This window comes from Mus caroli, chromosome 7 (genome assembly GCF_900094665.2).
Source record: "Mus caroli chromosome 7, CAROLI_EIJ_v1.1, whole genome shotgun sequence".
Lineage (NCBI taxonomy): Eukaryota > Metazoa > Chordata > Mammalia > Rodentia > Muridae > Mus > Mus caroli.
The window spans coordinates 68,603,985-68,626,095 of record NC_034576.1 but is presented as its reverse complement, the minus strand read 5'-3'; the positions used below and the strand labels follow the sequence as shown (position 1 = coordinate 68,626,095).

Below are 22,111 nucleotides of genomic sequence, written 5' to 3'. Positions count from 1 at the left end.
ATGGGAAATGACCTAGCTCAGTAAGTCACGGTCCATGAGTTCTTTCTCAGTCTGCCATAGCTTCTGCCTGCTCTGCCCCAAGCATTAACAGCTACAATTTTCCTCAAAAAAAAAAAAAAAAAAAAAAAAAAAAGAGAGACAGAGATACAACATCCAGACTTTCCCCCTACTGTATTCCCAGTGCTGGAGATGGAAGCCATGGTGTTGGACACATTAGGCAGGTGTGCTGCCTCTCTGGTGTCCCCAGCTCTCTGCCTCCCCAGGTTTGATATCCTGATTTAAATGCACTTCTTTCCTAGGGCAGTTCCAGTATGCCTAACACTGGGAATACTGGTATGTCAAACTAGGTGGACTGGTATGTCTGGCTCCACTGACATAGATAACCATCACGATGATGATGATGATGGTGGCGGTGGTGTTGATGATGATGATGATGCTATTAGCAGCAGAATGGTTACCTGAGGACAGGGACTATTCCAAGCATGTACTTACTGGAGGTGTTGCTAACTTCTGGTTTTCAGAAGAAAGAATTGAGGTACAGGAAGAGACAGTCACTGTCAGAAGAGAGATTCTTCTTTTTTTTTTTTTTTGGTTTTTCGAGACAGGGTTTCTCTGTAGCCCTGGCTGTCCTGGAACTCACTTGGTAGACCAGGCTGGCCTCGAACTCAGAAATCCACCTGCCTCTGCCTCCCAAGTGCTGGGATTAAAGGCGTGAGCCACCACGCCCGGCGTCAGAAGAGAGATTCTTATCCCTCATGCTTTCATATATTAGATTTTAAAAGAAAATTATTACACGATGGCACACGCCTTTAATCCCAGCACTCGGGAGGGAGGCAGAGGCAAGTGGACCTCTGTGAGTTTGAGGCCAGCTTGGACAACATCTAGAGCTCCAGGCCAGCCAAAACTACACGCCGAGCCTCTGTCTCAAAAAACTAAACTAATAAAATAACATCCCGTGTATTTGTGCACTACTTGCACATGCATAAGCACCGATGTGTAAAAGTCAGAAAAACAAGTGACTCAAAGAAGTTAGTCGTCTCCTGGAAATTGAACTCAGGTCCCCAGGCTCGGTGGCCAGTGGCTGGGCCTACTCATTACACTTGAGAGGTTTTCCCCGCTAGGTGCATGTTCTCCGAACCCTCCCACATTCACTGAGAAGTGTTGTCTGACTTCAGCTTGCCTAACACAAGTGGCTGTTTACTTTCTATTAGAAACCCACCAGTGCCTGCTGTTAGTGGTCAAAACTCCCTCATTGTGAATGCAGGACAGGAGCCATTTTATTGGCTATTGGGGGGAAAAAATAGCAAGTGATAGCTATTTGCATATTTTATATTTAATACATTTTATTTTGCAAATGACTCCTAGAGCACATTAAGTAGTTAATTGGCTTTATTTCCGTTCCCACGTTTTATTTGTCTCTATAATGTAATTAGTGTAAACTCTGTGTTTGCTTTCCCCTTGAGTCAGCTTACCTCTCTCTCCTTTTCATTATGAAATATTTTATACTTCCTTCCAAGTTTTCTCCTCACCGAGTCCTTATTGTAATTCGCTTTCCTGGTACAAAGTGCTCTCTAAGATGATTTTATTTCAGAAAAAAAAAAAAAAGTGGCATCTTCCCCTTGGTACGGCGTCTCTTCTCACTTTACCACGTTCCTCCGTTTAGTTTAACGTCCTTTCATTCCTATTATGTGTTATGTGTTCCAACTTTTATATCCCTCCGGCGTTCGTTCTAATAGAATTAGGAGAATCTATAAATAAAAGCAGCTTCGCAGAATAATGCTTCCATTCTTCTCCTATGTCCCCACCCCCACTTGGGAATTTACCAGCAGACCCTCTCTGGCAGAGGCTCTACCCAAGGGGACTAAAGTTGTCTTTGCTGCATCTGGTCTGGGGCGCCCCTGGGGAGGCGGGGGGGCAGGGGTCCAAATTAGGACTCCCATTCAGGGCTCTGCACCAGGGCGGCTGCCGGTCCTGCCCTTTGATTTCAAAAGAATCAAGAGAGGCTGAGAAGTCTTCAGGAAGTCAGTCACTAAGTCAGATCCTGAAATTAGCGAGAAAACACGGCAGAGTGGGTGGAGGAGATAATTAGCAGAGAACAAGCCAAACTGACGCTGGCTGCCAGGGGTGTCTGCGGCAGGCTTATCACTCTCGCACAGGAAGTTCCTATAACTGTGCCATTGGGCTCATTTACATTTTCTGAGACTCTGCCAGCACAGAACTAGCAAGTGAGGGCCCCCAGGAGCCACGCTTGTCTCTTTGGGTACCAAGGTGGCCTATACCCTATAGAAGTAAATGTCCCAAAGTCAGATTCCATTGCTACTGCCTCAATGACATCATTGGCTCTATTAAATCCCTAGAAGGCTTCTAATCTTCATCTGTAAACATAACTTCATGATTAGGACAGCACAGGCTTCCTCCTCAGGGGGCCCCATCCCACCACGCCCTAATTATCTTTTCCTCCTAACATCTTATTATGAAAATTTGCAAAGAGCAAAGTTTTGAGAGATAACTGTGCATCAAACATCCCCACCCCCAACATCACACACACACACACACACACACACTATTCCACCACTGAAGTCCCCTCAGGGTTCTCTCCCTGAATCCACCCCGCCATTAGCACGTTAACCTGGGTTGCTCACTCTAGAGTAAACTGCCATTATCAGCACACTTCCCCCTTAAACACTTCCACATACACATCGTTATCAAGAGTTCAATATTTACTTAGGGCTTTTTCTTCTCATAGGCAAAATTCCCTGTGAGGAATTTAGCAAATGTTCATTCATACTGCACTGGCTGAGATTTCATATATTTTATACCTATATTCTGCAAACTACCAAGAGTTTACTCCCACCAAGACATCATCCAGAGTATCTGTGAGCCTTCCCATCCACTCTGACCCTAAGGCTGAGTCCCTCCACTCCACTCCATTAGTTTTGTCTATTCTAGAGCTTTCAACAAATGGAATCATCTAGTTGTGGTACAAGGCCTCTTTTGCTCAGTGTGATGTTTGTGAGGTCTTTCCGGTTATGCATACCCATTGTCTGTTCTTTTTGTTTGTTTGGTTGGTTGGTTGGTTTTTCGAGACAGAGTTTCTCTGTGTAGCCCTGGCTGTCCTGGAACTCACTTTGTAGACCAGGCTGGCCTGGAACTCAGAAATCTGCCTGCCTCTGCCTCCCAAGTGCTGGGATAAAAGGTGTGCGCCACCACGCCCAGCTTTGTCTGTTCCTTTATACTGCTTGTTCTTTGTCCAACTTCTCATAGGTCTACTTACCTCTGGGTAGTGCCAGCACATTTACACCTGTGGTAAAAGTTAAATGGTCCAGGAAACCCCATAATCCTCTAGGGGAAGAGTAAACAACAGTGCTCCAACATTCTGAGACCCTAGCATTGCCACAGGCAGGTTGGCGAGCCGCCCTGACCAGCCTGCTTACTGGCCTGCTTTCTCTCAAGTGGGCAAAGCACAGCACAAGCTCCCCTGAATGCTAGAAAAGTCTGGCCATGTCGTTCATATTGCTGACACAGCCTCTGTTGCTACGAGAGGCTGGCGAGGGAATTACTCTGGGATCAAGGCTAACACACCTCCATGAAAGGGCTTAGGACCAAGATAGGGCATTTAAGATGGAAGAGGTAGGGTTTAGAGGGAGTATATTCTTGTTGGCTCTGTCCATTGTTCCTAATGACCCATGTGACATCAATTTTATGCCCATGATGCACGCAGCAACATGGCCCAGCCTCAAGACTTGCAGCCTAATTCATGCAGCCTGACAGCGTGATTCAAATAAAACAAACAAGGCAGCTGTGGGGGATGACGGCGGCAGCAGCAGCGGGCAGACAGGCAAGGATCCTCAGCCTTGGGGGAGAGGGGTGGGAGTTGAGGGAAGACCTCCCGAAGGCAGCTCTAGCCACTGGAAATCTGCACGAAGTGGTCTGTGTTCACGATGGCCCTGAAGGATGCCGTGAGACTGTCTGGCATGGAAACGGGCCAGGGGCTGGCACAGTCATCGGCACAGCTCAAGTACAAAGGCACATGAATGACTAACTTCAGGAAACCATTGCTGGAAAGTAAAACCGACTTTGAGTCATTGGCTTAAGGATGGGATTTTTCTATAGCTCTTCCCAGCTGAACTTCTGATGCAAGGAGAAAGCAGAAAACACACCCAGAGCTTCTTGAGAAGGGTCCATGTTCAGGACTTAAGAACAACAGGACAACAATGGTATGGTTTTGTGACCCCTAGCTCCCAGCAGGAGCAACATAGTGACATCGGTTCAATCTACTCCAAGGACTCATCTGGATTTGAAGTTGACTTATCAGGAGACAGAGTCAGTTTGGTTTTCTGATGCTCTTGTCATTGACTAGCTATCAAAAAGTAGAGAGCTACATCCCTAAGAAAAGGCAGTGGGAGTAGGTGCTTAGAAAGTTAATGTGGCAATGTTGTGTACAAGGACACAAGCCTTTGGAAAGAGTAAGAAGCCATCCCCCAAGCAGGCTGGTGGTGTGGCTGAATGGCAGAGCACTGGCCTAGCTTGTATATGGTCCTGGATTCCATTCACAGCACTGCCAAAGTAAAACAATTGTTTAAATGAGGGGATGAGGGGGTTTCGAACTGGCTGAGTCCTGGGACAGAATCTAGTTTAAGCCACTGAAATGAACCCAGCTTTCTTGTCTGGGCTAATAGTATCACATCCCTGCAGATGACACATTAGAGGCTGTACAGAAAGTGTGTTAACGAGCTCTTGACAGCAAAACAGAAATAGTTTCTTTTCTATTCCACAAAAAAAAAAAAAAACGGGCTTTATCATAAGGAATATAAAATGAGGGTTTTGTTTAACTTTTAAAACTCAGCAGCATAAGACAGAGATGTGTGTGAGACCAAGCCCAGTGTCAGCTAAGAATGGACTTATTTTTCTGTCAAAAGCTGTTCTCAGACAGACACACCTAAATAAACTCCAACTGAGACTCAGGCAGGGATCCAAGGACGTGGGGTCTGACAGACAGAGAACCACAGGCTTCTTCTGTGACCCTCAGAGAGGACATGCATAGAGCTAAAACTGTCGCAGGAGAGAGACCGCTGGGATGCACAGCCTGCCTGCCTATCCCAGTCCATTACTGTAGCTCAGAACCAGTCAGGGGCAGGCATCAGGCCAGGCTCAGATACACTGCACAACTTTACTGAATGAAAGAAAGCAGTAGCTGATAAAATACCCCTGCCGTCTAATGCCATCAGATGTGTGGCAGTCTCCACAGATCAATCCATCTATCATACATCTATCTTTCTTCTTCTTCTTCTTCTTCTTCTTCTTCTTCTTCTTCTTCTTCTTCTTCTTCTTCTTCTTCTTCTCTCCCTCTTTCTCCCTCTCTCTCTCCCTCTCCCCCCCCCGCCCCCCCCCCCCAGACAGAGTCCTGACTAGCTGGCCTGGATTTCACTGGGTGGACCAAGCTGGCCTCAGACTCATAAGAGATCCATCTGCCTCTGCCTCTGCCTCTGAGTACTAGGATCAAAGTTTCACACTCCATACCTGCTGTCAGAACTTCTAAAAAATGTAATGTGTGTATGTGTGTATATGTGTATATGTGTGTGTATATGTGTATCTGTGTGTGTGTCTGTGTGTATGTTTGTATATGTGTGTGTATGTATGTGTATGTGTGGGCATCTGTGTGTGTGTGTGCGTGTGTGTGTGCAAGCAAGCATTGGGGCTGAGCTCATAGAGGCCAAAAGAGGGTGTCAGATCCCTTAGAGCTGAAGTTACAGGTGTTTACAAGATGACTGGCTGGGGTACCCAGGGCTGTGATCTGAACTCTAGTCTTCATAATTGCACAGCAAGTGCAAATTATTTTATTTTATTTTATTTTATATTATATGCATGAGTGCTTTGCCTGCATATATGACTATGCATACCACTGGGTCCTTGGTGCCTGTCTGTAAAGACCAAAAGAGGGCACTGGATCCCAGGGCACTAGAGTTATAGATAATTGTGAGCTGCCACGTAGGTGCTAGGAATTAAACCCAATTTCTCTGGAAAAGCAGCCAGTGCTCTGAACTTCTGAGCCATCTCTCCAACCTCCACTAAACCCCTAATTCCCCTCCAGAACTTTTCTCTCTCCAACCTTGCTCTAACCGAGCTGACTTTTTCCTCCTATGCCTCCCCTCCCCCCAGCCCATTCTCCACCTACTCTGCTCTGTGCTTGGGATGAGTGAGCCCTCTAGACAGCATCACCTGGACACTGGGAAGTATCGCCGAGGAAGGCTCTGCTAATGGCATGCCCACCCCAGCCACCCCTGCTTCACCCCTCCCTACCCTCACCCTCCACTACTCCCTCTGGTTGCTCCCTATGGGCCTTTGCCTGGGGTTCCCTACTTTAGGCTGAGTTGCTTCCAAATGAGAGGCTGAGTGAGATAGTACCCAAACACTACAACTCCTACCTGTTCCTCTTATGAGAGGCTGAGTGAGATAGTACCCAAACACTACAACCTCCTACCTGTTCCTCTTATGAGATGCTGAGTGAGATAGTACCCAAACACTACAACCTCCTACCTGTTCCTCTTATGAGAGGCTGAGTGAGATAGTACCCAAACACTACAACCTCCTACCTGTTCCTCTGTCCAAGAAAGTATCAGAGGTTACTAGTCACAAAGCCTTCCCTGAACCCCCAGGGAACAAGTTCCTGCTCCCTGCTGTTGCCCAAAGCAGCCCCTGGCTGTTCCTCTTCAGTGGTTAAATTCCTGTTGTCTGTAGACAGGGATCTGGACCTGTTCATCACTAAAATACACAAAGGGCAGGCCCAACGCCTTGCAAGCAAATAGCACTCCAGGCTCTACTTCAACACTGGACAGGGAAACAAACAAACCCACTGAACTAGGTTCAAAGAAATTGCTGCAATGTTAAGAAAAGAGAACAAAACAAACAAATAGGGACAGGTTCTCAAAATACATAGAGTATACCTACAAATTATTCAGACATAACTGGGCAAAGGATATAAATAAGCAGTTCTGAGAAGAGTGAAATGGATTAGATGTGTTGGGCTGTTGGGCTTTAGCTGTAATGACAAAGGAAGCCAATAACCTTAACCTTGAACAGTGGAGTTGGTACAGACAGCAAAAAACCACCTTCAGCCCAAAATGGTAACAAAGACCTCTTCACACTTCTGGAGAATGTCAACCATTAGCCACCTACCTGGGGAACTACCCACTGCCCAACCCACAGTAACATGGATACAAACCATGACACATGCTCTCACTCCCTGGAGCCAGGCCACCTTTGTCCAAACCTCGGCTCTGGCATTTATTTACAAGCAGTGAAGCCATGAACCGACCATAAGATGGGGGTAATGGCACCTGCCCCAGAGGCTAAGAAGATAATTACAAGGAAAACCAGGTAGAAAATCATCTGTGGCATAGCCAGAACCAGACAGGTGTCTTGACTCTCACTGATTGTTACATTTGCCATCGCTGGGATGCATCCCATGAGAAAGTCTCACGCATGTACCCAGAGAGGCATGAATAAGAAGGATCAGGGTAGGATGGAGGTAAGGCAAACAAACACCCATAGGCAAACAGTGCAGCAAGATATATGTCACAGCTATACAGATGACATAAAGCTACTTATACTACCAAGAAAGCGGGCCGCTCTCTATGGACCATCAAGGACAGACTTCCAGGGTGGTTAAGAAAGCTAGGTGTTAAAAAATGTTGAGCTGGGGGGCTGGAGAGATGGCTCAGCGGGTAAGAGCACTGACTGCTCTTCCGAAGGTCTTGAGTTCAAATCTCAGCAACCACATGGTAGCTCACAACCATCCATAATGAGATCTGATGCCCTCTTCTGGTGCGTCTAAAGACAGCTACAGTGTACTTACATGTAATAATAAATAAATGTTTTTTAAAAAAATGTTGCGCTGGATCCAAACCCGATGTTGTGTATGTGCACATGTCCATATTTGTCTTTTAAGGATATGAACAGAAACACGCAGACTGAGGTATGAGCAGTGGTGATATCAAGAGGTAGGGACAACTGGGATGAGTTCTGCAAGGACATTTGCGATTTTCTTCCTCTTTATACAAATGCACTGTTTGAACTCTATGGTGGGAACATCACTATAGAAGACATAACTAAGTTTTTTTCAGTGTTGGGGATTGAACCCAGGGCCTAATACATGGTAGGCACTGAGCTATTTCCAATTCCAGTTCCATGATTTTTCAAAATAAATCTTCATATTCATTTCTTTTTATTTCATACATAATGGGTGTTTGGTCTGCATGTATGACAGGGTACCGCATGCATGCCTAGAACCTGCGAAGATCAGAATAGAGCATCAGACCTCCTGGCACTAGAGTTACAGATGGTTGTCACCTCCCGTGTGGGAGCTGGGACTCAAACCTGAGTCCTCTGGAAGAGCCTCCAGCGCTTTTAACCACTGAGCCACTTCTCTGGCTCCCAGTAATCTTTAAAAATAATAATGAAAAAAAAATTCTCACAATATCCTCAGGGATTAAATTAAACAAGTATTTCTAAGCTCTACAAGGACAGAAAAGTAGGACAGGTCCCTGTCAATAGAGATGTGAGCAGGTCAGTGGGGATGGGGAAGCCATGGAGTCACCTCCCCTCACGGCCTTGCCATTCTAAACCAAGCACATCCCCGACACAAAGACTCCCTTGACCTAAATGTCATGGAAATACTATGCCAATTATCTGCCAGCCACACAATGGCATACCACCATTAAAAATTACAACAGAGAATAGTTATTAACTTAGAGGGATACGTTTTGAAACTACAGTCTATTTGTGTAAGTCATTTGTGCATATGTGAGTGTGTATACACATATATTAGCACAAGTATGTGTACACATGCACACGCAGTTATAAAGATAACAAAAAGGGGGTCCGGGAAGATGGCTCAACAGTAAAGCAGTTGCTGTATAAATGTGGGGATGAGTTTGGATGCTCTGAACCCACCTAAGGCTGGACACAGTAGCACACATCTTAGTATCAGCACTGCTACAGAGAGATGGGGGTTGGAGACAGGACAATTCTGAATGTTCACTAGCCAGCTATTCTGGCATCCATAATGGAGAACAGGAGATCTGGCCTCAAACGCGGTGGAAGTGGAAAACCCGGCTGCTGAGGTTGACCTCTGACCTCACATGCCCCATGGCACGCACCTCCATATCCACACACATACCACGCGCAAAAATTAAAGAAGACAAAAGGATATGGTCCAACTATGAACTCTCATCATCTCTGGAGAGTAGAATTCTGGATGCTTACTGTAGTTTTCTAGGTTCAATCGTTTCCTGTATTTAAATGTTTATTTTATGGACCGCATTGGATTTCTGTAACAGATCAGGACTACAAACAAGGCTTTGTAAGGTGTGTCACCCTCAGTGTAGCCCTGGGTCCTGAAAGGCTTATCTTCACCTCTCACTAGGTTCTACTTTCTGACTGTGATACATAGTGTCATCTTGGTGGGAATACAGTGGGATATGCTAGGCTGCGGAGGGTATACACTAGGTTAGAAAAGGTATACACTAGGCTGGGGAGGGTATACACTAGGTTAGAAAGGATATACATTATTAGGCTGAGGAGGATATACAATAGGCTGGAGGGGGTGCATACTAGTCTGGGGAGGGTATACATTAGGCAGAGAAGGATATACATTAGGCTGGGGAGAGCATACAAGAAACCTTCTCTGCCCTTGAAATCCTTGAATCCAAGGTAAAAACTGTGGTTCAGGGGCTGGGGTGTGGCTCAGTGGTAGAGTGCTTTCTTAGCATGTGTAAGGCCCAGGGGTTTGATCCTAGGCAGTGCAGGTCTGCCTTCATTCCTGCATAGATAAGCCTTTGATGCAAGCTCTAGGCCACAGGCCTGATAAGAAGGGAGGATCCCAAGTACAAGGCACCCTCACTTAGCAGGGCCACAAAGGCACCTTCCCAGGGCACCGCCCTTCCTCCCGAACTCTCTGCCTGGACTGCAACCCTCTGCTCTCAGCTGGTCGGAAAACTTGACTCAAGCCCCCACTGGCTCATATATTCTCTTTGTACCTTTCCTAACAAGGCTGGCACTGCCAGGGTAGGGCCTACACATCAGGCTGCCAAGCTGTTGAACTGGCAGGCACCAAGATGTAGTAACTTACTCAACCTCTCCGGAAGTCAATTGGCTCATCTGTCTAGTGAAGCCAACGCCAAGAATCTAGGACCAGCTAAAAGCTGGATGGCGACAGTCATGGTGGGAGTGGCATCCACTGACTAAGTTGCCATACAATTAAAAACAGTCACACCTGAGACACAGAGAGATCAGGATCCAAACTGTCTCTTCAAAGTCTAAGACTTTCACCAAAGTCTTAAAGACTCGCACTGAGGCTTAGAGCAAGCCAAACTCTTTCTCTGCCATCCTTCCTGCCTTCCGTTACTCCTATCTCCACTCGCTGGTCCTGCTGCATTCTTTCGGTTCTTTGTCCACTTAGGAGCAAAGGGTTCACGTTTACGTGGCTCTGGATACTGCCAGCTATATCGGCTCTGTCCTTTGGCTTTGATTTTTAAGTTCCTGCAGGTAACCCTGAACTTGTGGAGCAAAACCCGGTCCTGGAGAACAAGAAGCCACCCAACAGCAAGGTACCAAGAGATGTCACTGGGTAGCAACCCGTACACATCCTTGACACTTACAAACCTGGAAGTCACTAGAAGCTGTGACAATAAAGTTGGCATTTTCCCTCACTCACACCCTTGGGATCATTAACCCAGTGAGTGGAATCAAGAAACCACCGATCCTGGAATTGTTTCATGTTTACTGAGCCTTCCTTCTATGTGCCAGGAAGCAGGCTAAGTCCTGAGGAGGCATAGGCATGATTAAGATACTACTACACCATGCTGTCATCCAGGGAGAAGATGGACTTCATGGAGTTCTAGGTGGACAGTGCTCAACCCTGATGGCAGTAGACCGGTTGATGAGGCTCTCTGGGTAGATCACATAGAGAGAGATTATGAACAATAACAAACAGCAAAGGTAAAGAAAGAAGCTGGAGCGAGGAACAAGGAGCTAGGCTTGGGGATACGCAGGAGGCAGATGGGGCCCCTCCCTGGGCTGTGTGCCACACTACATGCGAGCCTCTGATGCTTTGGAAATGGGGAAGGGAGAATGTGAGGCTTGTGGCTCTAAAGAACCTTCTGGTTGTTGGTGGAGGTGAAGGCTGAAAAGGGAGTCAGGGAGGGCAACCAGGCGGATACTGGATGTCAGCAGAGCCTTAAGCATGGGGCTGGCCTGAGCTGTGGCTGCTGGCTTGGGGGAAGGGTGTGAGGGAGAGGCAACTGGAGGCAGGCTGGCAGGGATTGTCCCTAGTGGCTGCCAACACTGGGGAAGAGAAAAACCCAAGGAGATACCCTGGTTTCTGCCCTGAAGGATGGGGAAAGAGACAAGGTGGACAAAGAAGCTTGGGATGTAAGGAACCCCAGGGAGCTCTGGAAAGGGCCCTGAATTACACAGTAGTACCCTAAACACACACACACACACACACACACACACACACACTGCTGGTAACCTCACCACGATGATGACTAGAAACCAAACGGGGAAAGTTTGGAAATCCGGGTTCCTTCAGAAACACAGGGGATTTGTTTATCCTGTGGCAGGGGTGGCCTGGCTAGTTATTGAGAAGTTGACAAGGGTTCTGTGACTGCTGCTGATGGCCAGTGGCAGAAATTTAAGAGTCCCCATGAGGGTCCAAGACTGACAGTGATGGTCCCTTCCTGGCCCAGTTCAGGAGGGGACATGTGTAGCACACCACGGCAGGGCAGCAAATCTGGCTGGACCTCAGCGCACTGCAGGGCCCTGCGGGGTGCGGCTTGTTTGTGCCCAAGCGGCCAAAGGGGAGACAATGAGACTATTTCTTCCCCTCTGCGGTGCCACCATCTCGACACTGGGGGCATTGATGGACTGGTTACTATGGGAACCCAAGGCTGCTGATCCCATCCCACGGAGTGTGAGGCTCCCAACAGCTGATGGCTATTCATCCTGGTTCCCTGCAGGACCAGACAGAGGCCTTGTACCCATCACTGTCTTCAGAATCCTCAAAGCAGAGGCACTAGTACACCAGGAAGATGCAGGATTCGATGGAATGATGAGATGGGAGGGAGGCATGGCAGGACCCCAGGCACTGCCAGGGCACACAGGGCTCTCAGCTCAGTGTGGAGCTGACCTGACCCAGAAGCAAAGGGCGCTGCCACAGGAGGATGTCCTCATGCATATGCACACAGGGCTTAGTGAATTTGAAAAACAAGGGATTAAAATTTAAAAAGCTGTGGGGAGAGATGTTCAATAACATAAGGGCTAGGGCCTGACCTCCTCCAGCCTGGAAGGCTCACAACCTGTACAAGAACTCACTTAAATGAGCACACATCCATGCTCTGCCCCGGTGAGGCTTCTCAGCCATAGACTCCAAACTGACCTCAAAGGAAGAACAGCCAGGGGACCCACTCCAGACTGACCAGAGAGCCCGGAGTCTAAGTGGCAGACAAGCCAGCAGGCCATAAATATCAGAGACGATGACAGTGACAAGGAGTCTGGAAGACAGATATGTTCTCTGGGCTGGGGCACTCAAGGGAGGGCTGCTGACAGTGGAGCCAAGCTGAGAAAGATGAGGGATAGCCAGGATAAGATGAGGTCCACTCTAGGCTGACCAGGGTAATATAAGGAAGCCCTGGGGAAGCATGAGAATGAAGAAAGAGGTTTGGAGGTGTACAGCTGCAACTGGGGTGCAAGGTGGTGGTGGGGCAGAGACACTGCAGCAGCCTGGTGGCAGGCAAGGGACCTGCGGGGACCTGGCCTGTGCTGCACAGTGGCAGGAGGAGCAGGGGAACCTCAGAGCCAGTCAGTTGGCGATGATATGAGGCTGGTTAGAGAACTGCTGTGAACAACTGGAGCCAGAGGCAGTTCCCAGGCCTCTAGTTCAGGCACCGGAGTGGGTGGTCCCTGTATGAAACGGGCACGCAAGAGGGTGAGTTTTACAGCTAAGTGTGACCAGGTGATAACGTACAGTTAGTGTCTGGGTGTAGCACCTTAGGGCTGGAGGGGCTAGGTTTAGCTTTTTTAAAAATACATAGAGATGTTCATTTCAATGCTAAGGAGGAGCCCACTGTCCTAGAGAGGACAACATGCCACAAAGCACAGTGTGTATGTGGTAAGGGAGAGCCAGGTGTGGCTTCATTAGCCAATCAATTGTTTATTTCATCAGGAACAGGAAGGCTTTCAGTGAGAGGGTGACTTGCCCTTGACCGAGAAGCAGGGACAGGGTCACCTGCCAAAAGTGGAAAGTCAGCCACTGAGCATGGGTTTGGTCCTGGGTCTGTCAATCAAGGGTTTGTCAGACTCTAATTGAACCGAATACCTCAAGGCCAGCAAGTGACATCTCCTTACCGAGAGAGAGCTGGCGTGATGTCCCCTAAAGTTATGTCCCACAGGCACCCACACAAGAAACATCAGCCAGCGTGAGGACATGCCAGGGCTTCTCCTTACCCAAGGGCACAGCACTGACAGCCAGAAGGAAGACAGGCAGTGGGAACAGATGCACGGAAGTTCTTCTGTGTGCGGGTTCTGGGAGGACTTGGGTTAGGCTGAGGAGGGCTCAAAAATTGGTTTAAACAAAAAAGTCTGTGCAGAGGCTCCAAGGCCCAAACAAGCTTCCCAGGACAGCAGGGGATTGCTAGACACTGAAAAAGAGTCTCTGACCAGCCGCTGTGTGGCCCGCTATGGCCACCCAACATGCAAGGCACACTGAGGTCTCAGTGTCTGCAGGCTCCCTTGCCCAGGGTCTACTGCTGTGTTTCTGACGTGCTCCCCGACGCCTGCCCGGGAAACACTTGAACAGTTCCAGCGAGCTGGTCAGCTGGCTAGCCGTTTAGGCCTCGTTCCATGTCTGCCTTTGGACATGGCCATTCGAGGTCTTCCTGTTCCATATGCTCTAGCCAGATCAGCTCTGGCCACTGCTCTCCACCTCAGTTCCAGTGAGTCAGAAGGGCAAGCTAGTCATTCAACACCCTGTCCACTTTGACTGTCTGAGTACAGGTGCCCACTGAGACGGTTCGACACAAGCCTCAAAATGCCAATCTTGTCTGTGTCCCCAGTACACATCCAGGACCTCTCCCCGGCCAGCTGTGCATAACAGCAAGACAGCCTCTGACCAAAAAAGGAGTCCTTAAGAACTAGGTCACAGATGATTGGCACTTTGGATTTCCCTTGTCCCCATCAGGCCCCGGTGCCTCAACTGGAATGAGTTCTGGCTCACTATTCTAACACCTGGTGAAGACCTCAGCTGGTGCCGGGAAGTGGTGGCGCACACCTTTAATTACAGCACTTGAGAGGCAGAGGCAAGCGGAGTTGAGTTCGAGGTCAACCTGGTCTACAGAGTGAGTTCCAGGACAGCCAAGGCTATACAGAGAAACCCTGTCTCGAGAAAAAAAAAAAAAAAAAAAAAAAAAAGAAAAGAAAAAGAAAGAAAGAAAGACCTCAGCTGGCTCTTTTTGTGAGAACAAGCTGTCCACAGCGCAACTGTTTCCCTCTGCTAACAAATGGATTCCACAGGCTTACCTGAAATTCTAGGCCAGGGATGGCCTGCTCGACAGCTATTTTAAGGACGACTATTTAGGGCAAGTTCAAAATCATTTAAGGCTCTTAGATCTTTTAGAGCCCTGGCAGCCAGCCTGCTCTTTTATGTGCAAACTTAGAACTAACAAATTAGCTCAATACCCCAGGCAAAGCAAAAACACGAGGGAAGTACAGTGTCAGAGTGCCACCTTCCAGATAAACATCACTTCCAAGAGCTGCAGGTGCCTAGCTGCAGATCAGAGGGCGCACAGGGCGCACAGGATTGTGTTTCGTGCCCAGCCCATAAACAACTCGCCTTGTCTGGGGATCATGAGTATCAAAGGTAACCGAGTACATGTGCTGGAATGAGGGACCTTCTGCCAAGAGAGAGAACGAGGAAGAGAGGAGTGTGGTAAAGGGGACTGGCAATGGCGGGTGGGGGTCAGAGTGCTCGGTGCTTGGTGCCGCTCTGTCCAAACAGCCTGTGATCTATGGCCAGGCCTTCTGTTCACTATTTCCTTAACCAGTGGATGATCCCTTCTGGGTGGTTTTAAAGTGGGGGTTGTTTCTTCTTCTTCTTCTTCTTCTTCTTCTTCTTCTTGTTCTTCTTCTTCTTCTTCTTCTTCTTCTTCTTAGATTTTACTTATTTATTTTATGTACTTGAGTACACTGTAGCTGTTCAGATGGTTGTGAGCCTTCATGTGGTTGTGGGGAATTGAATTTTTAGGACCTCTGCTCGCTCCTGTCGGATGTGTTATTATACATAAGTACACTGTAGCTTCAGACGCTCCAGAAGAGGGCATCAGATCTCATTATGGGTGGTTGTGAGCCACCATGTGGTTGCTGGGATTGGAACTCAGGACCTTCAGAAGAGCAGTCAGTGCTCTTACCAAGCCTGGGGTTCTTAACCCAGGCCCAACAGCACTTTGGGTGCCCAGAGATGTGTTCCAGGAAATCCAAGAACACTGTGGCAAGTAGGTTTTTTTCCCCCTTTGATATTTTAAATGTAGATGTATATGTGGGCATGGATACATGTATGTGTGCATGCTACAGGCACACATGCAGAATCATATGTAATGTATTCTAACTTGAAGAAAAAATGTGAAAAGGCTGAATATAATTCATAGAGAAGCCAGATACATTTCTTTTAGTGCAGTTGTTCTTCATTACCCACAGGAGAAGGTTCTAGAATCCCCGCAGATATCACAAATGGGCCTTTGATAGGGTTTTTGTAAAGAACATCTTCCCTCACACTTTAGGTCATCAAGAGATTTCTTATGACACCTAATCCCATGTGGGCCTGTGCATGGAGTTGCTCCATATTGCTTAGGGAAGAACAAACGCACACAATGCCCGGGTCTGACACAGAAGCATTGCTTCCTGAGTAGTTTAACCCAGGAGAGTCACAAGAGGCCATATTTATGCACCTTGAGAATTAATGAAGGCGGCTGGAGAGATCCCTCGGTAATAAAGAGTTCTGCTTGCTTTCTCAAAGGACCAGGGTTCAGGCCCCAGCACCCACAAGGTGGCTCAAAACACCTGTAACTCCAGTTCCGGGGAACCCGACACCCTCCTTCTGACCTCCACAGGCTTCATGCACACATGTGTTGCACATACGTGCATGCAGGAGAAACACAAGCATAAAGCAAAACAATAAATCTTGAAAAATTAGGAAAATAAATTAAGGAAGCTGTAAGTCTTCCCCTTCCTAGGAGCTACTACAAACTAAATTTTGAAGGAGATCCTCACAGCCTAGGCTTCTAAATTTTTGCTGTACATATACTCGCCCATCAATAATATGCTATGCTTTGTTTTTAAAAGCGCACATGAATATTGTGCCTCTGAAGCTGCTTACTGAACTATGCACATATGTCTCTTCTTCATGTCTGTAACCATTGTCCAGTATGTCATGGTGTGTGCCTTCTGATTCACCTTTCACTCTTCCTCTGGTGGCTGCTTAGGCTGCTTCTCCTTTCATTTATGCAGTAAGTCTCAGTGGGCAATCTCCTCTGAGCCTCCTTGTTCATACAGCAAGTTGCTCGGGTTACAAGCCTTGCGATACAGTAGCTGGTGCAGCATGTCTCGCCATAGCACCAAAATGTTCTATAAAGTAGGTGCCAAGTTCAACCAGTAGCAACAAGAGGTCTCCCGGCTCCACATCCCTGCCAACACTTGATACTGACACTGTCTGGGGTTTGCCAATCAGATAGGTGTGAAATGGTGCCTCGATGTTGCCTTAGGGCAGCTCCCAGCCAGGCTAAGCATCTTCTCTTTATTGGCCATTTGGTGTCCTCTGTTCACACACGTTTCCCCTTTCCTGAGGAGCATTTATCTGTTTTCTCATTAATTTGTTTACTTTTTCTGCTATCTTCTCTAACTACTTTTCCTAGTCTACTGCTTTCTTAATACTCTCGGAGGACTGCCCTTCGCACAGAATCTTTCTTTTGCACCAGTGTGTTATTTATGAGCCCTAGCATTTACTCAAATTTTTAATTAAATATAAAAAACAGTAACACTAAGAGAAACCTCAGACCACCAGAATGAGAAGCAAAACCTACAGGCAGGCATATCTTAAGAGCCGGATGGCTGGAGCGGAGGCTAGCGGCTGCTTCTTTGGATTTCTAGACTAAGAAATTTTAAATAGTTACTACTGTCCCATTTTTAAATCCCAAATTCAAATCTATTTTGTTTAAGACATCCCCTCCTTTCCTGGCACCATAAGAGTAAGCCATTATACTTTTCTAAGAGTCTTATATGCACTCAGATCTTTAATCCCGTCTAGAATTTAACATATGTATTGTGAGCTAAGAGTCTAATTGTTTCTCCATGTGGACCGTCAGTTCTTCCAGAACCACTTATTAACTAAATGGCCCATCTTTTCTCATCCATCTGTAGCTCCTCGATTGGCACGCACAGGCTCCCACGCACCCTTGGCTTGGAGTCCACTCCACGGATGGGTGGAACCATCACTGAACCAGTGCCAGCCTGCTGTGATTCCCAACGCCCCTCTGGCTCTTCTTTCCCAGACTTCTCTGCGGGATTCTTGGACCTCACTATACCCTACAAACTCTATAGCTCATTTGTGGAGAACACATATAGTTCAATCCCATGGGGATTTATGAGATTACAGTGGATTAATGGATTCACTGGCGGGGGTGGGGGTGGGAATACTTTTATGGGGACTCTGGTCCAGTGGTACAGCATCAGCACCATCCGTTCCTTGGCTCCCCCAAATGAAAACATTTTTCCACTTTTCCATCCATTCTTCCCTTTCAATGACTCATCCCTAAGTACCTTACAGCTTTGATGCTGACATGAACTACAGTCACCTGTGTCTTCTAGCTGCTGAGCACACACAGGTGGTGAGTTCTCCAGCAGCCCGCTCAGCCCAACTCTCTTCTCATGAGTTCTCATGAGACTAATCTCTAGGTTCCCTTCCTTTATTCATATAGTTGTGGTTACTGTCAACAGCAGTATTTGACCCTTCCAAATTTTTACTTTTTAAAACTATTGGTTCATTTATTTACTTTGTGTGTGTTCAGATGTAAGCACACAAGTGTATGCCACAGCATACACGTGGAAATCAGAGGACAACTTTGGGAACTGGTCCTCTCCTTCCACCACGTGGGTCCCACGGATCAAGTTCAGGTCCTGAGACTTGAGAGTAACTTCCTTTACTCGCTGAGCCATCTCACTGGCCCGTGACTTTTATTTCTCGCTAAAAAGCAAACTTGTTGCTTTATCTGGAATGATGCCTGGGAGAGGGAAATGGCGCCTAGCTTGTCTTTATTAGATGCATACTGTCTAATGGAAAAGGACAGAGCCTGTATCAGACTGAAAGAGACCCAGAATTTGAAAAAGGTCAGTAATGGCTGCCCTGAGTTACCTGTGGATCATGTTAAATAAATAAATCAAGTCAGGTTATCAGTTGTATAAAAATAAAACAGTCAAGCAAGAATGTCACAGCACAGCCAGAAAGACGGACAAGAAAACCAAGCCTGTGACTCAGGCAGGTACAGAACAGAGCTCTAATTGCCCATTAAGGGTTTAGAAGAAACAGTCACACAAAGGCGGTCTCAGAGCAAGAGACAAAGCAGTTATCATAATGGCAGGGGTGACACACAGTTACCGTGTGAACACAAACAGCTCCCTCCCTTAACTCCCACCCACCCACCCCATTTACTCATCGATAAATCAAAACTAAAAACATCTACATCTTATTTATGAGTCACAAATTCTCCTGCTTGAAAACGGCAATAAGGTTTTTAAAGAGTTCTTGCCGAGTAGGTAGAGGCTGGAGAGCTCCAGGCCTTTTCCACATTAGCCGCACTTAAAGGCAGGGAAGGGAAAGCTGATCTGGGAATAAAGTGTGCTTGGAGACAGCTCTACCCACCTAAGTCATCTCGCAGCTCGGAAACGTCCCCCTCGCATCCCTCCCAGCACAAGGCCTACCAAGCTGAGTGACAGGCTGTGTGGAGTCTGGCTGCACTGTTCAGAGAGACCTTTGGGGCCACCCAAGAACGTCACAACAAGCCTAAAAAACCTTGCCCATAGGCAAAATCGGGAGCACAGACCTTGCTGGTGAACAGCTCAGTGAACTAGAGTAGATTCAAAGGCTAGCACATCCAGGAGGTGAGCAAGGTTATTCCAAGAATGTCAAAGGGAGAGCTAACTACGCCTCTCTGCCTCTTGCATGGTGGAGCAGAGTTCTTCTTCACCTCCTCTCTCCTCGCTTAATTACAGGGACCCAAATCCCAGGCACTTTGTAATTTACCACCCAGTTTAAGAATCACTTTTAGTTGAGACAAATTGCTGGGCCGCCTGGACAGAGCCAGGAAGAGTAGCAGGAGCTGGGAGTGCTAATCAAACAGGAGAGCTTTCTTCAGCCCAGACAATCAGCCCTGCAGCTTTGACAGCTACAGAGAGCAACGAAGCCAGGGCCACCAAAAGGCAAAATCTTAGCTCTTTGGATGTTTGAAGACACAAAAGCGGATTCTTTTCTTTTGGATAAACTCTGACCTGGAACTTCACAGAGCAGAATTTCCCCTTCCAGGAGGCCTTCCAATTCACGTCAAGTGCAGAAGCACACGTTTACTGGCTTCTGTCACAGATAATGATGAAACTAAATCTGTCTGCTATTTAACACTGTCTGCTACTGCAGTTTGAGTTACAAGGCCACCCTCCCTTCATTTCACTTGATCCTCCAGAGTGTGTAGTTTGTGGATCTGTTAAGGTGCTGAGAGCTCTCCTGGTGGGACTGCACATTTGAACCTGCTGAGGTCCCTCCACGGACCATAAGCTGGAATCAACCTGCCCCCATTGCCCCTCTGCGGGGCTGCAATATGGAAAGGCACACTGCATTGGCAGTCCTTGGGAGCTGCGCGGACCTAGTGCCCTATCTCGGCTTCTCTTGGTATAAATGACAGCCAGCTTATACCACCAGGGGCAAGAGAAAGGGCATTCCATGAGTAGTGCCTTGCTTCTGAACACTCCCGGCTCATCCCAACAACCTCAGGCAGTACAAAGTTGCCACCCTTACGGATGAGCAAGAAGTGACATGTCCAAGGTCATGCAGCTAGTGGGCAGACAGCTGCCTTTCCAGCTGCATCCAGAGCCCAAAGCAAAGCAATTCGTGTCTTTGCCTAGAGAGGTTTCAAGTGCAGAGTTCAGCCTACAACCAACCCGCAGCTTCTGGGTCCTGCTTGCACCCTGACCCAAACCTGACTTCTGGGCACAGGCACCAGCGCACCACGCAGAGGGAAAGCCAGTCCCTGAGTTGCCCGGGTCATGCTCACGTCGCCCAACCAGCGCCTGACTGCCTTGGCGCACGAACCGGAGCCCAGAGCCCCGGGCGACCCGTCGAGGGCAGAGTGGCCCGAGACGGAGCTAGGGCTCGAAGGCCATAGGGAAATAGGTACACGATGATGATGGCGCGGGTGGGCAGAGCGCAGCGACCCCTTAGGCGCCCACTCGAGCGCGGCTGGGCAGGTGTAGGCGCCCGACCTGGGCTTCCGAGGCCACACTTCCGAGTGCGAATGCTTAGCGACACCGCCTGGGGACCCACGGCCTCGGGCCCTCCCGCGTGACCGTCCACGCAACCTACCACATCCTTCCCACCGAGTGTCCCACGGCTCTCCCAGCGAGTCCCCGCCAGAAGCCCCCGCCGTCCCCAGCGGTGCGGGTCGCCTTCCCACGCGGCGCCGCTGGCCGCGGGCTTGGCAAGGCGCCCCCTCGCGCGTGGCCGCCGGCGGCCGGGAAAGTTTGGGGCGCGCGGGGCCGGCCGTACTCACCTGGCCCAAGTTGAGGTAGCCGTGCGCCGCAGCCACGCGGTCCGCCGCGCCGGGGCCGCCCAGCACTTGCACTGCCCAGTGGTTGGTGTAGACGGGGCGCGGCGGCGGCAGCGCGGAGCAGGCGGCGGGCAGCGCGAGCAGAAGCAGCCAACGCCAGGGGCGCAGCGCGAGCGGCGGGAGTCCGTGCCGGCCGGCGGCCCCTGCGCCCCGCGCGACATCGGCGGCCCGGGGCGGCGGCCGGGGCCCGGGCGCTGGCGGCGCGCGCGGAGGCATGGCAGCGGCAGGCTCGCGCGGCGCCCGAGCGGCGAGTGCGCCGGGGGGTGGGGAGCCGCCTTTTAAAGCCGCTCCGCGCCGGGGAAGCGCCGCCGCCGCGGGCGGGAGCCGGGGAGGAGGAGGCCGCCGCGGCGCGTTCCCGCCCGCGCGGCCCGGTGGCGCCCCTGGGCCCGCGCTCGTGCGGCAGTCTCCCGGCCCGCCAGCAGCCGGGGGCCGGCGTAGGGGAGGCTCGAGACTTCGGGTCTCTCGGGACACGGCGCTGCCCGGAGTGGCAGCCTCGGCTCCGCGCGTTCTGCTAGAAGCCGGGAGGGTTCTGGGCATCCCACGTGAGTTCCCCATATCCCGGAGGAGTTGACTTAGAGCGGCACCTTCCTACCGGTTGCGCCCCTGGAGGCTGAACTCACCTGCTGGGGTCCCCAAGGCTAGGCAGCCTTGCTCAACTTAGCTATGGGAGTGAACGTGCAAATGTGCAGGATCTTCAGGGGAAAATGATGCCAGGAAAACACTGGGGTGTCCCAGGATCTGGCCCAACCTCAAGACCACATTGCATGGGCAAAGGGCATGTGGCAAACTTAGCTGGAGTCTATGAGAGTATTGAGGACACAGCGTCCATACAGGGCTGAGGCTTTGCTAGGAAGGTTGTGCAGGTGAACTCCTTAGCTGACCACTTAGCATCTGTGTGATATTGGGCCCCTTTCTGTTCTGGCTGGGCCTGTAAGATGCGGATAACAGTAACATCTATCCATCCATCGGGCTGTTTTGAGGATGTCAGCTCTTCCTTTGCAATCAGCTGACAGTAATGTTTGTTTTGATGAGCCCAGGGCCCGCCACGTGCTTGGTATTCAGTAGATGGTGTACACTCTTAAAAGTACCCACTGAGCTAGGACCAGTCAGTGTGAATGTAAGTTGACTCATCCTCACCCCTCCCTCCCGGAACAGCCTGGAGAAACCGGGGACTCGTACATACTGTGAAGATG

At 49.1% G+C, this 22,111-nt stretch overlaps 1 protein-coding gene across 3 annotated transcripts in view; it reads right to left on the bottom strand.

The window, feature by feature from the left end:
- The window catches only part of Pcsk6 (proprotein convertase subtilisin/kexin type 6), a 188,192-nt gene extending 166,635 nt beyond the window's left edge, over positions 1-21,557 (bottom strand). For 2 of the 3 annotated variants that reach the window (XM_021166292.1, XM_029479538.1), the window contains exon 1: positions 20,862-21,163. In XM_021166292.1, the coding sequence (XP_021021951.1) occupies positions 20,862-21,134 (273 nt within the window). In that variant the 5' untranslated portion in view covers positions 21,135-21,163. Of the gene's footprint in view, positions 1-20,861; positions 21,164-21,538 lie in introns of those variants that run through there. The other variant, XM_021166293.2, reaches the window with a different exon arrangement.
- Between the last annotated feature and the right edge of the window lie 554 nt (positions 21,558-22,111).